The sequence below is a fragment of the Microcebus murinus genome, chromosome 2 (assembly GCF_040939455.1).
Source record: "Microcebus murinus isolate Inina chromosome 2, M.murinus_Inina_mat1.0, whole genome shotgun sequence".
Taxonomy (NCBI): Eukaryota; Metazoa; Chordata; class Mammalia; order Primates; family Cheirogaleidae; genus Microcebus; species Microcebus murinus.
In genome coordinates, this window is record NC_134105.1 from 2,214,446 (window position 1) to 2,228,214 (window position 13,769).

The window sequence follows — 13,769 nt, forward strand, 5'->3', positions numbered from 1 at the left end:
GGGCACCTTGTGCGGGTCAGGCTTGGGGCTTGCCTCTGGGATTGCAAGAGGGGCAGAAACAAGGGAGGGCGCTCCAGACAACGGGCGGGCGGAGAAAGCTGATAACTGATCGCCTGGACCGAGGCAGGGAGGGCACTGGGGAGAAAATAGCACTGGGATAAACAGGCCTTTGCCAGGCCAGGAGCAGCAGAAGGGGCCCTGCTGGGAAGGCTCCAACCTCCCCTCCAAACGCCCACCCACACCCACCCACTTCTGGGATCTCTGCTGGCAGTGGGGTTGGGGCTTTAATTATCTGGACGCCCAGCACGGGCATCTCACGTGCCTTTTCCATTATGGTCTCACTGCTTTATCAGGAGCCCGGCCCCATTCCTCCCCGCCCCCCCGCCAGGCTCTGAGAGGTCGGTCACTCGGTGGGTCGGGAGCCCAGAAGGCAGGCCTGGGGTTCCAAAGCCTCTCGCTCCCGCCCCCAGCGCCGGCACGTCGGTGGAGGGGGCGCCCGCTACTCTCTGGCGCCCCCGATTGCCCGTCGAAAAAAGGGGCTGCGGGGACTGCTGAGCCCCAAGCCGGGTGGAAGAGCACCCCTGAACACCCTGCAGCCAAGGTCCTCGGCGCCGCTCTGTCAGCCTGTGACTCGGGGCTCTGCCATCCCGGGTGGGGTCCGGTCCGAGCCGTGGACCCTCGCCTGGCACCGTCCACTCCAGCTCGCCCAGTGCCCAGTTCGGTTCAGGCGCCCGCCGTGCCGCGAGGGAGCAGCCGCCCGGGGAAGGTGGGCGCGAGCACCGCACCCCCAGCAACGCGGATGGGGCGTCGCCTGCGAGTCACCCAGAGGACACCGGTCGGGGAATTCCGGGGGTGGGAGTGAGGAGAGGCCGGGCGCCGGCTAGGAAGCTTCGTGCGGTCCCAAGGCCTGACCTTCCAGGGCTGGTGGCTCCTTGGGTTTGGCAGGGCGACGGCGCGAGTGCTCAAGGCCGCACTGGGAGCGCTTGGAGAGGCGCAGAGGACGGCCAGCCCACAGCGAGCGGCCCGGCGTGCAGGTACGAGCCGCCACTCGCCAGCGCTCCCTGCCCCAGCCCCGGCCCTAGCGGCTCCCGCTCCACAGCCGCTGGACGCCTCGTGGGGTCCAGGCCGGATAGGCAGGAGGGTGCCGGCGCCTGGGGGGCGGGGGGCCACGGGGGCTAGCGCATGTCAGCCACTGTCCTGCGCTGTGCCTGCAGATGTCAGGAGCTATCTTTGCGCCTCTGGAGGGCCCAAGCTCCCTGGATGCCGCCAGCGGCCACCCGCTGGTTTGCCCTCTGTGCCACGCGCAGTACGAGCGCCCGTGCCTGCTGGACTGCTTCCACAGCTTCTGCACCGACTGCCTGCGCGGCCGCGCCACAGATGGCCGCCTCACCTGCCCGCTGTGCCAGTGAGTGCCCCAAAGTCCCCACACAGCAGGCCCTGGAGGCCAAGGGTTAGCTCTGCCAGGAAGGGCCCCCTCCCCATGAGGGGAGGATAGGGCTCAGACTCCAGACAGAATGCCTGGGAGAGGCTGCACCCAATCCGTAGCTCTCCATGCCAGAACTTGCAGATTCCAGCCCATTTTACAGAGCAGGTTAACTGAGGCTGGAGAGAGCAGCTACTGGCCCAAGGACTTCCTTAAAAAGTTAGAAGGTGAGGGTGGGGCTCAAGTTAGGCTCAGGATACTTTAGGGGTCCTAGAAGTCTTAAGTCAACATAACCACAGGTTATGTGGAATCAAGGTATGAGGGGTGGCACTAAATTTGCCCAATACAGTGATAGGGTGCTGAAGGGGGAGGCTTCTGTTTTGGACACCCAGGGCATCTTGCAGGACTGCACAGGACTGGGCTAGGGTAGGGACCGAGTCAGGGTAAGCACTGGCTGTGATATTTATAGCAGACCCCGGGGCTGCAGTGCACCCACCTCCCAACACAGCTATTTTTAGCTCCACCCTGGAATGTGAGGGGTGGGGGTAGGGGCCTCAGGGAAGGGGTGTCTGGATCTTGGTTACTGTCCCTCCACAGACACCAGACGGTGGTGAAAGGTCCCAGTGGGCTCCCGCCAGTGGACCGGCTGCTGCAGTTCCTGGTGGACAGCTCCGGGGATGGCGTGGAGGTGGTGTGCTGTGCCAACTGTGACCTGGAGTGCAGCAAGCAGGCAGGGGCGGTGGGGGGGGCAGTGGGTGCTAGGCTGCACAGACCTGACGCTTGAAGCATGCACCCAACACCGCCTGGGAGGATGACCAGAATGTTGATTCTCCAACACCTCCCTAAGGCACCTTGCACCCTGAATGTGGGCCCCTTGCACAGTTGGGGAGACCGAGGTCCAGAATAAGTGACTTGAGTCAATACCCAGATAGTGGCAGAGATTAAGGCCATTGGATTTGGGGAGATCGTACTGGCCCCCAACCCAGGGTGGAATTGTGAGCTGGCACAGGAAGGGCAGTCCAGCCCACACACAGGCCTCGGCTGACCCTCCAGGACCCTCTGCTACCTAAGTGGCAGGTGAGCAGCTCTAGCCCAAGGGGAAGTGAGGACAGCGCACTGTCCCATCACTTCGTCACTTCACGTGGGGCTCTGGCCTGTGGAGGCTGGACCTGCAGGAGTAAACCTGGGGGCCAGGGAGTTGCTGGGCAAGTGCTGAGAAATGGGTGACCCAGAAGTACAGTGATGATCCGCAGGAGGTGAGGAAATGGCCTTGAATGCCAAGGTAAGCAGTTGGAGCTTATTCTATCAACCACTGCTTGGGTCAATGCCAGGGCTGCAACCTGAGCCCTGGACTCTAGGCCCTGGATCTGGCCTGGGCAAGGGAACCCACTTGTAGGTAAAATGCTTGGCAAATGCAGTTCCTGCCCTCTCCCCTCACCCACCCATGGAACTGCCCCTCCAAGCCCCTTCTGGGTAGCTGCCCCTTCCTGGACCTACTTACCTGGTCTCTGAGCCTCAGTGTCCACATCTGTGAACTGGGTGTATTAGAGCACTGCATGACCCCATTAGAGGAGAGGGCTGCAGTTTAGCTGCCTGCCTGCCCCAGGCTGGGACAGACACCCGCAATGACGCTCCTCGGCTGCAGTTCCGTGCTGGCTGTAGCTCTGCTCCCGCCGGCAGGCGGCCTGAGCCCGCGCTCTGCCTGGCAGGACCTGGAGACCATGTACTTTTGCAACACCTGTGGGCAGCCCCTGTGCGCGCGCTGCCGAGAGGAGACGCACCGGGCGCGCATGTTCGCGCGCCACGACATCGTGGCCCTGGGCCAGCGCAGCCGGGACGTGCTCCAGAAGTGCAGTGAGTGAGGCACGCGGGGCTGGGGATCCCGGCGCGGTGTGTGGACCTGGGCGGACACTGCCCGACGCCCTCACTGCCGCCCGGCCCCGCAGCGCTGCACGCCGAGCCCTACCTCATGTTCTCCACCGACAAGAAGTCGCTGCTGTGCATCCGCTGCTTCCGGGACATGCAGGGGTGGGTAGAGCGAGCGCGAGGGGAGGGGGCTGGAGCGCGACGCAGCCGGCCTTACCCGCGGCTCCCGCAGGGAGAGCCGGGCCCACTGCGTGGACCTGGAGTCGGCTTATGTGCAGGGCTGCGAGCGGCTGGAACAGGCGGTGCTGGTGAGCCGGGGTCCGGCGCGCCCGGGCGGGAGCGTGGGGACGCGCGGCGGCGCGTGCGAGCCTGAGCCCGCCCTGTCCCCAGGCCGTGAAGGCCCTGCAGACGGCCACGCAGGAGGCCACCGCGCTGCTGCAGGCTATGGTGGAGGAGGTGCGGCGCAGCGCGGCCGAGGAGGAGGCTGCCATCCACGCCCTCTTCGGCAGCATGCAGGTGAGGGGCGGGGAGGGCGTGGCTCCTGTCGCAGGGCAGCTGGCGCTCAACTGCGCTCCAGGAGTTACTTAATCTCAGTTGCAAGGAGAGTTCCAGAAGGGAAGCCAAAGCCTGCCTGCCCCAGGCTGGTGTTGGTGGTGGGGGCGGTCAAGGACTACTTCGCTCAGGAGGTGACATTTAAGGTGAGGGTTCCCAGGCACGCAGGAAGGCAGGCCTCCGCCTCACAGCAGGGCTGGCGCTCCGGGACAGTGTGTGGGGGGAGGTGGCCGGGCACGCGGTCAGTGGGGGCTGTCTCTCCCAGGACAAGCTGGCGGAGCGAAAGGCGCTGCTGCTGCAGGCCGTGCAGAGGTGAGTGGGCAGCCTCCCTCCCCTTGCGCTTGGCCCCACACGCTCAGGCCCGCTCCTCCCTGGGAAGCAAGAAATCCAGGTGGCCACCCTGCTGAGGAGGGTGGGGTGGCTCAGGGCACAGAGAAGGGTCTGAGGCCCCCCAGGGGGTGGGCAGCCCTCCTCTGGGAGACCAGGAGCCTGCCCCTCCCGCAGCCAGTACGAGGAGAAGGACAAGGCCTTCAAGGAGCAGCTCTCCCACTTGGCCACCTTGCTGCCCACACTGCAGGTAAGGGGAGCTGGGCGTGTGGGCTGGGTCCCTCCTCCCCAGCCGGGCACTGAGCCGCGTCCCCTCCCACAGGTTCACCTGGTCATCTGCTCTTCCTTCCTCAGCTTGGCCAGCAAGGCTGAGTTCCTGGACCTGGGCTACGTGAGTCTCCCCGCCCGCCCTGCATACCCAGGCTACTGCCTCCACCTGTCACCTGGGGGCTGGACCAGGGGTCTCTGGACTCACCTTCCCCTCCTCCACTCTATCATCTACAAGCCAATTAGGGGCCAGGGGGAGTCCCTTCTAAAAGAACAGCGAAGCCTAGAAGGGAGCATCAGCCTCCACCCCCAAGTGAGGGGTGTCTCAAGCCACCTCTCCTATGGATTTGGGGATGGGGTGGGGAGGCTTGGTAAGGGAAGTCCCAGGGCAGGGTTGGAGCCACTAAGGGACACCAGGTGAAATGCCCAAGACAGACTTGCTCTGGGCCTCCGCCCTCCACCTCTCCCCTTTGCCCGCCTGGCTGCCACCCCCCGCCGACTGTCACCCTGCCGGTGCCACCGCCGGAGGCCGCCCCTCCGCAGGAGCTGCTGGGGAGGCTGCAGGGCATCGTCACGCGGCCGCACCGCCTAAGGCCTGCGCAAAGCAGCAAGGTGCGCGGGCGGCGCGGTGGGCCGGGTGGGGGCCCCATCGGCGCTTTGGAGGCCTCACGACTCCGTCCCGCCGCCCAGATCGCCAGCGACCACCGCGCCGAGTTCGCCCGCTGCCTGGAGCCGCTGCTGCTGCTGGGGCCGCGCCGGGCGGCGGCCGCCGCGGGTGGCGCCAACTCGTGAGCCGCGGCCAGGGCGGGCGGGCACGAGGTCCCACACTGGGGGAGGGGGCGGATCATCCCGGAAAGGCTGCGCTGCTCTCCCCGGGGCTTGGCTCTTCAAGCTCCAGCGCAGTGTCTGGGCGCCAACGGAGGCGGGAGGGGGGCGGCGAGTCTGCGGAGCCAGCGGCACCCCCAGGGACACCCCGACCCGGAGCCCATGGCAGAGCTGACGCGGAGCTCGGCCAGGGGAGGAAGAGAGGACTCGGAACTGCCCCCCACCACCGCTGCAGCCTCCCCGGGACCGGGGGCCTAGGGCTGGGCTGGGCACTGCCAGGGTAGCCTGAACCACGGGGCCTGATTCCTGGGCCCAGCAGAAGGCTGGAGACACTGGGTGCGTTAGGAGAAATGCTGAGACTGGCATGTGTGTGTCCAGGGGCCTCAGGAAGCAAGAGCGATTGGGTGTCAGCCCACACTTCCACTGTCAGGCACGGAAGTGAACGTACCATTTACTCGGGACCAGTTCTGGCCGCATCTCCAGGGGCTTGCCCTTGGCTGCACCCTGGAGCCGCTCTGGGGAGCTTTAAGAAACAGATGTGGACGTCACTGGGTGCACCTTGCACCCTGCTTTTGGTAGCTCCCAGCGCCCTGCTGTGCGCAGGTGGCTGAGAGCTCCATGCGAGCAGGGCACAAGGGGGTGCCCTGGGAGGCTGGGGGGGCAGGCAGACTGCATCCGCACTGCTTCTCCCCAGGCTGGCAGGGGGCTCAGGCCCCAAGGTGCTGATGGGGCCCCGCTGCCCCTCCCCGGTGGGGAAGATGTTGGTGTCCCTGGTCCAGAAGCCCACGCTGCACCGGTCCATCGGCACCAAGGTGCTGCTGGCTGAGGGCCAGAACACGCCCTTTGCAGAGCACTGCCGCCACTATGAGGACTCCTACCGGGTGAGGGGCTGGGGGCCTGCGGTGGGAAGGGCCCCCGGGTGAGGGGCTGGGGGCCTGTGGTGGGAAGGGCCCCCGGGTGAGGGGCTGGGGGCCTGCGGTGGGAAGGGCCCCGCGCATTCTTCACCACAGCGCACATCGAGTTGCCCTGGCTGCTGGGCCCAGCAGCCATCCGTCCCTCACGCCCCGGCAGTGAAAAGGCCCCTGATGACAACCCCATGCCCCCGCCCTGATGGCCCCATGCCCCGTGCAGCGCCTGCAGGTGGAGGTACAGTACCTGAAGGACCAGGTGCAGGAGCTGCACCGGGACCTCACCAAGCACCACTCGCTCATCAAGGCGGAGATCATGGGCGACGTCCTGCACAAGGCCCTGCAGCTGGACGCGCGCATCGCCTCGGAGCACGCCTCCACCGAGGGCATGAGAGCCGTCTTCCAGGAGGTAGCCCTCCCCAGGAACCGGACTCCAGCCCCACCCATCAGCAGACACACGGGCTACCCCCAGACGGGAAGTGGGGGAAACAGGACCTGGCCTGCCGCCCCATGAGACCCTCACGTGGCAGGTTCTGGAGCCACGTGGACCTGGCTGGGGGGTGCTGTGGGGCTCTGCGTAGCTGGAGACAGAAACGCCACCAGTGGAATTTCATCCCACTGCCACATCCAACACCCAACTTTCGCCTTTCAGATTTGGGAGGAAGCCTATCAGCGCGTGGCTGGCGAGCAGGAGATTTATGAAGGTCCCAGGCAGCTGGCTGCTGAGCGAAATCACTGTCCCGAGCTAACCCACGTGCTAGCGGGGGAGCAAGTCGGAGTCAGCCACTAACCAGATACAGTCCCCACAGCCCTCCCCTTAGCACTTGACTTGCCTCCCGGCTGCCAGCTGGCCCCAAACGATGCATCCGAGGTCAGGATTCAGGGAGTAGAATGCCCTCAGCCAGGGCCTCGCTCTTTAGTTAGAGGTAGTCATTGAAACAGTTGGGATATTTAGGTGGCGCCAGGCTTGAGAGAGAATCTGAAAGCAACAAGCCCCTACGCTCTGGCCTTGGCCCCCACAGCCCAGCTTCACGACCTCCTGCAGCTGCAGCAGGAGAATGCCTACCTGACCACCATCACCAAGCAGATCACGCCCTACGTCCGCTCCATCGCCAAGGTGAAGGAGCGGCTGGAGCCCAGGTGAGGCCAGCGGGTGTTCCCAGGGCCTCTGACACTGTTCGGAATGTGCATGGCAAAGGTGCCACACATTCAGGCCCTCGTTCAGGGAAGTCAGCGGGCCAGGTCATGAGGGTTTAGTCGGGGCATCTGGGCAGACCAGGTGCTGGACATCTGCAAAAACGTGGTCACAGTGAGTGGGTTGCTCTGAGTTTCTGCTTCTAGACACACAATTGATACCTCCAGCCCTCAAGGAGTAGGTCACGGCAGAAGGTATTTCTTGGGCTGTCATGGGGGACTTCAGCTGGTCCAAGCAGCAGGACACGGAGGAGAGCAGAGGAATTTCACCAACAATGGTTAAGACAAGCCAAGTCTGGCTTAGGCTCTGTCATCACCGTACTCAGGCATCAAAGGTGTTACAGTGGCAGAGGCATCTTGGTGGCAGGTCTTCAATGTGCCATCTCTGAGTCATTCAGCCTAGGGTGTGCTGGTTGCCCTGTAGTTCCGCTGCACAGCTGTAGCCTGGGCTCTCCCTCCTCCCACCACTCTCCTAGGGATGCTACTTGCCCCATCCAGTCTTCTTTTTTTTTTAGACAGAGTCTCACTCTGTTGCCAGGACTAAAGTGCCATAGAATCAGCTTAGCTCACAGCAACCTCAAACTTCCGGGCTCAAGCGATCCTACTGCCTCAGCCTTCCACATAGTTGGGACTATAGGCATGTGCCACCATGCCTGGCTAATTTTTTCTATATATTTTTAGTTGTCCAGCTAATTTCCTTCTATTTTTATTAGAGAAAGGGTCATGCTCTTGCTCAGGCTGGTCTTGAACTCCTGACCTTGAGTGATCCTCCTGGGAACCTCGGCCTCCCAGAGGACTAGGATTACAGACGTGAGCCACCATGCCCAGCCGGCATATTTCTTTTTGAATTAGTTTGTTTCTATACTTTTTCTCTTTTTGGAATTCCTTTGATTGCATATTGGCTCTCCTAGGCTGGCCCTCTAGTTTAACTTTTCTGCCCTGTTTTCCATCTGTCTTATATTTTCTGGGAGATTTCCTTTTTATCTTCCAATCTTTCTATTGAGTGGTTCATTTCTGCTATCTTTTTTTTTTTTTCTTTTTTTATGAAACTTATCAGCATGCATACTATCTTGTTTTTAATTTTCAAGAGCTCTCTCTGTTCTTTCATCATACCATCCTGTTGTTTCATGGACACACTGTCTCACCCTCTGAGACTGATAGGCGAGGGCTTTTTCTGTTTTGGAAGTTTTCTCGCTGCCCTCGGTTTTCCTCCAAGTCACATTTTGTTTGTTTAGGCTTCCATCTTTCCTAGTAGAGGCGTTTCTTAAATTTCAGGTAATCCTGATGATCTGTCATTTTAGGAGTGGGGGCTGGGGCTGGAAGCTGAGCACAGGGATGCTGCGTGGGCGGGCTCTTCTTGCTTTTTTTGGATGCTCCAATGTCTGTCTCAGGTCCTTTGCCAGTTTCCTTCCCGGAAGGCCTCCCTGTGGAGTATTTGCGTGCACACCTGACTTTCTGGTTTTCAGCACAATTCTCAGCTATGTGTCATGGCCTCTCAGAACTGTCCCTTGGACTTCTGCTGCAGTGGGACAGGAGCAGTTGCTCAGTGGCGGCACCATCCTCCCTGTTTTGGTCCCACCCATTTGGTCCCCCCATGGTTGCTCAGTGGCGGTCCCATTTTGCAGAGGCAACGAACGGAGCTGCCAGCTCCTGAGGACTCTGCAGGGTGTGAACCGGGTCTGTCCCCAGCTTGTCCTGCTGTCAGTCCCCAACTCAGGTTTCTCAGGTCTGCTAAATTAGCCACCACTTGTTCATGTGCTCTCCAGCCTCCAAAGTTTCAGGGCCATCCTTTCCTGTTCTTAACCTGGCATCATCCCAGGACTGCCAAGTCATCTTTAAGTGACTATTTTAACGTGTCACGCTGAGAGATTAAACTCACCATTTTCTTTGCACACCTTTGATCAAGTCCCTGTCTACCCAGGACTGGTTGCCATGTTTCCTCCTCCATAGGCTCCTAGGTGGACGTTCCAAGTCCTTTGCTCCAGATACTGTATGATTCCATTTATAAAACCTCGAACACCAGGCCGGGCGCGGTGGCTCACGCCTGTAATCCTAGCTCTCTGGGAGGCCGAGGCAGGCGGATTTGCTCCAGGTCAGGAGTTCGAAACCAGCCTGAGCAAGAGCAAGACCCCGTCTCTACTATAAATAGAAAGAAATTAACTGGCCAACTAACATATATAGAAAAAATTAGCCGGGCACGGTGGCGCATGCCTGTAGTCCCAGCTACTCGGGAGGCTGAGGCAGCAGGATTGCTTGAGCCCAGGAGTCTGAGGTTGCTGTGAGCTAGGCTGACGCCAGGGCACTCACTCTAGCCTGGGCAACAAAGCGACACTCTGTCTCAAAAATAAATAAATAAATAAATAAAGCCTCCAACACCAGGCAGAAGTAACTGCCAGCATCAGGATGGTGGTTATCCTGGGGTGGGCATGGCATTCTGGGTGCTGGCCAGACCACACAGGCTTGTCCACGCTGTGGGCATGTGTCAAGTGAACTCTTAGCATCTGCGCACTTTCCCATCCGTGTGCTCTGCTTCGGCGAGAAGCTGGCTTGAAGTGTGTGTGGCAGAGCCACTGTTTCTTGCAGGGAAATGACGTCTGAGCTGGTTGGAGCTCAGCTCCTGAGGCTCAGGGCAGGGGTGGCGCTGGCTCTACTGTTCCTCACAGCACCACTTCCCAGGTGAAGCTTCCACCTGCTTCACCCCAGCCCCCGACCCCCTCCCCACACCCCTCCGCAGCACAGCGCTCTCCTGCGCTCCAGACTCCTCTGCCTCCGCCTCAGCCTGGGCATCTCCACCCGGGTGTTTCCCAGGCGCCTCAAGTTCAGCAGTGGCCAGCAGAGCTCTCGGTGTCCGCCCCCAACACCCTACTCTCATCTCCTCAGCTCAGCAAATGGCACCGACTCACTCCGGTGCTCAAGTGCAAAGCCTGGGAGACAGCCTGGATTCCTTCCGTAGCCCTGTCCCACTGCACCCATCCCGAGTCCTGTTGACGCTCCTCTTTGTCCCCGTGCACCGGTTTTGGTGTCTGTTACTACCCCCCAGTCCAACCCACCATGGCCAGCCCTCCCTGGCCCACAGCTGTCACACATCCTAGAAGCCCAGGATGCCCATCACAGCAGGGCCTGACAACTCTTGGGGACCTTCCCTGCTCACCTCTGACCAATCAGCCCTTCCCAACACCCTGGTGGTGATGGCCTTTCAGTTCCCCTCAAAGCAGGTAGACTGGCTCCCACTTCTGGGCTTCTGCCTGGAATGTTCTTCTTTCAGACTGTCTCACGATCCTCACACCCAGAACTCAGCTTGAGTGTCAGCTGAGAGGCCTCCCCAGCCACCCCGATTAAAGCAGGTCCCACTCGACTGCTGCTGCACGCCCTGCCCCACTGTGCGCCCTTCCCTCCGTCATGTGTCTCCCAGCAAGGCCTGGCCTCTCCTGCCCTCTACGCAGCCCCGGCCCCGGCGAACCGCTGGCCCTCAGTAAATGTTTGAGGACCAAAAGAACCAAGTGCAGGGCAGGCCCTTGGGTGTTTCATTTAAGGCCACGTGGCAGGCTGGCTCTGCTGCCTTTGAGAGCCCCAGTCCCCGCCTTCTCTCACCCAGGTTTCAGACACCCGTGGACGAACAGTCAGAGAATCTACAAAACATGTATGACGACGGCAGGAATGGGGAGGCCCCGGCCAGGTAAAGTGAGTCTTTCCCACCTGAGAGGGGGCAAGGGATTTCGGTGACTAATAGGAAGACAAGTCCCAGCTTGCCACGGGCCAGCTCTGTGGCCTCGGCTGGGCCTCAGATTGTAAACTAAGAAAGGTCACAGAGGCTCTTTGCCTGGAGAAGTGACTTAGACAAGTGACTCTGTAGGTAACAGGTGTGACTCTGGGAGACAGGACCGACATTTTACCAGGTTGCTGCCTGGGTTCACTTTCTCCACTGGGAGCTGCGAGCACTTCCCTGGAGTGACTCAGCTCACTGAAGTGACAAAAAGTGACTGAGGGTGATTTCTTGGTGTGAGGGCGTCACTGCTCAGCACAGCCGCAGTGTTTGCCTGAACACTTGCCACGGGAACAGGAATGTGCAGGAACAGACATGTGTCACCGTCACGGGCTGCTCTTTCATGTTTTGCTCACAGTAAAACGTGTTAATACTGGGACAGGGGTGAGATTGTAGTGTCAAGAGATAAAAGGTCCTGGAGTGTGAAGTTTGCTGAACTGCCAGAGTCACAGTGAGGCCAGTAACGGTGCGGAGATGGTCCCACCGTCCCCGGCACGGTGGCTGTTTATTTAGCTGGGCCTCAGTGCCCAGCTAAATAACACAACTCAGTGCACGGCCACCGTGAGCCGAGAAATAGCCTTAGCTCACGGGTGTTTTAGGAACTCAAAACTGTTTCCTGGGGAACGGTTCTCAGGACCAAGGTAAGAATCTTTTCTGAGACAGATGCATTTCTGATTCTGAAGACGTGGTCGCCCAAGGGTGCATCCAGGTTTTCCCTTCTGAAAGCCTTGGCCGGAGTGGATTTTAGTGCAGGAGATAGTGAAACCGGGAAGCGGAATGGGTGAGCTCCTGTTCCGCTGCCCCTATAGGAACGATCCAGAAGCGTCCCAGAAAAGAGAGAGGAGACGTCAGAGCCTAAAGGAAACAGCTGGACCCTGAACAGCCTTTCAGAAGAGCTGCCACTGAAAAAGAAGGACTGTCACAGACCCACACAGAAAAATGGGGGTGACATCCCCACACTAAGGAAACACCCAAATTAGCAAATGGACCGGTCCCAAGTGGTCAGGCTTTTTATAGCATGTATGTCAAGGCTGGGACATCATTTAAGACAAGGTTGTTCCCGTTGTAGTTATTTCTTTGAAACGTGATTGGTTATCTATCAATAGTAAAACTCAGAAACTCTCTGACAGGTCATACTTTCAGATTCTTTGGCTTGGGCTAAGTCTCCCTTTTCCCTACGTTCACATGGTATAAAGTCTCCGTCCTAATCACAGTGACTTGGGACAACTTCCCAGTCCGAGTGGAAAACGTTCAAGTGAACATCCAGCCTAAAATCGCTCACCTGTGCAGGGTCTATGTACTGAGGGCCCACGTGTTGGGCCCTGTCTAGGGCAGGCTGTGGTCCCGTAGAGGGGTACTGGTCTGTTTCAGGTAACAAGGCCCCGCCACCACAGCACACCTGCCCTGCCAAGAACAAATCCAGTTTCTTCTGAATCACAGCCCCACTGCTAACCTGGTGCCACCGGCAAGCTCCACCTGGTAATCTGAGCGGTGACTCACGAAAGGGCCAAGAACCTTTGCTGCAGCTTTTCTCCCTTTGTGGCAGGGGCAGAGCTCGTGAAGCCGGGGGAAGCAGCTGGCCAGCCCGCGTGGCCGATGTCATCTTACAGCCTCACGACTTGCCCAAAGTGCTGTAACCCTCCCGTGTTTACCGTCTATCGATAGTAAAGCACAATGAAGAAGCAATCTTTCTTCTACTCATTTTTTCCCAGTAGTTTTCCATTTCTACACAGTACTCTTTTATTGAGAGGAGCTTAATAGATGCTTTTAAAAAATTAACATGCATGACCTAAAATTTAAAAGGTTCTGGTGGCAAATGGATGCCCAGATAGTCAGATTTTAAGCAAATGTCCAGCTTGCTGCAGCGGGTTGAACAGTAAATGGCATCTATGTGCTGGGTAGGCCGGCACCTCGACTCGTAAATACATTAATCACATCACATGAACGCCCCTGCCGTTTCAGAGCACTGAACCTCACATTCCAAAGCATCATGGACTTCCGTGGTAGCCTAACGGGCAAAAGGAACTTATCATTTCAAACTGATGAGAGGTAGGGATGCAGAAGGGAACTGAGGTGGCAAAACACACCTGGCTCGATGCCGTGGGCTCAGGATGCTTCTTATCCAGAGGCGACATGACCTTAGAGTTCCTACATCCCAGACAATCACGCTTGTTCATTGTGAAATCAAGTACAGTTTTATTTATTTAAGAATTGGAAAGAATAATCAGTATCTGTGAAAGAAAATCCAATTTAAAATATTTAAATAAACACATCTGTATGTAAAAAGAAGAGTAGAATAATTACTCTGGTTAAGTTACCCTCCTTGCGGTGGGACAGAGGCTGCCTCCACTCGGGGTGGCTGGGTCTTCCAAGCGCACGGAGATGAAGCGCTTCCCACCACAACGGAGAGGTTGAGGTCTCCTAACCTTGCCAAACCACTACAAAAGCAAGCTACGGCGGGCGGTCACAACTACCTAAGGCAGTAAGAAAGTGCAGAGCAGGGACAGTGGTGTGCTGTGCCCATGATGGGGGACTACGACCAGTGAGCCGTGGCCGGGACCTCACGGAGCCTGACCGGCTCGCACAGCTTACTGGGTTAGGGACGTTTTTCCCTGTCGTATCAATCCCCTAGGTTCGTAAACGA

General features: G+C 59.2%; 1 protein-coding gene across 1 annotated transcript; it reads left to right on the forward strand.

Moving 5' to 3' along the window:
- Positions 1-1,214: 1,214 nt before the first annotated feature.
- Positions 1,215-13,308, forward strand: RNF207 (ring finger protein 207). The gene is given in 18 exon segments (XM_075993461.1): positions 1,215-1,405; positions 2,021-2,153; positions 3,133-3,277; positions 3,370-3,451; positions 3,522-3,597; positions 3,680-3,805; positions 4,107-4,153; positions 4,346-4,418; positions 4,491-4,559; positions 4,979-5,047; positions 5,126-5,223; positions 5,955-6,141; positions 6,392-6,577; positions 6,821-6,872; positions 7,191-7,308; positions 10,958-11,038; positions 11,935-11,947; positions 11,950-13,308. Coding segments are annotated over 18 exon segments (1,902 nt in total). The 3' UTR covers positions 12,106-13,308.
- Positions 13,309-13,769: the final 461 nt, after the last annotated feature.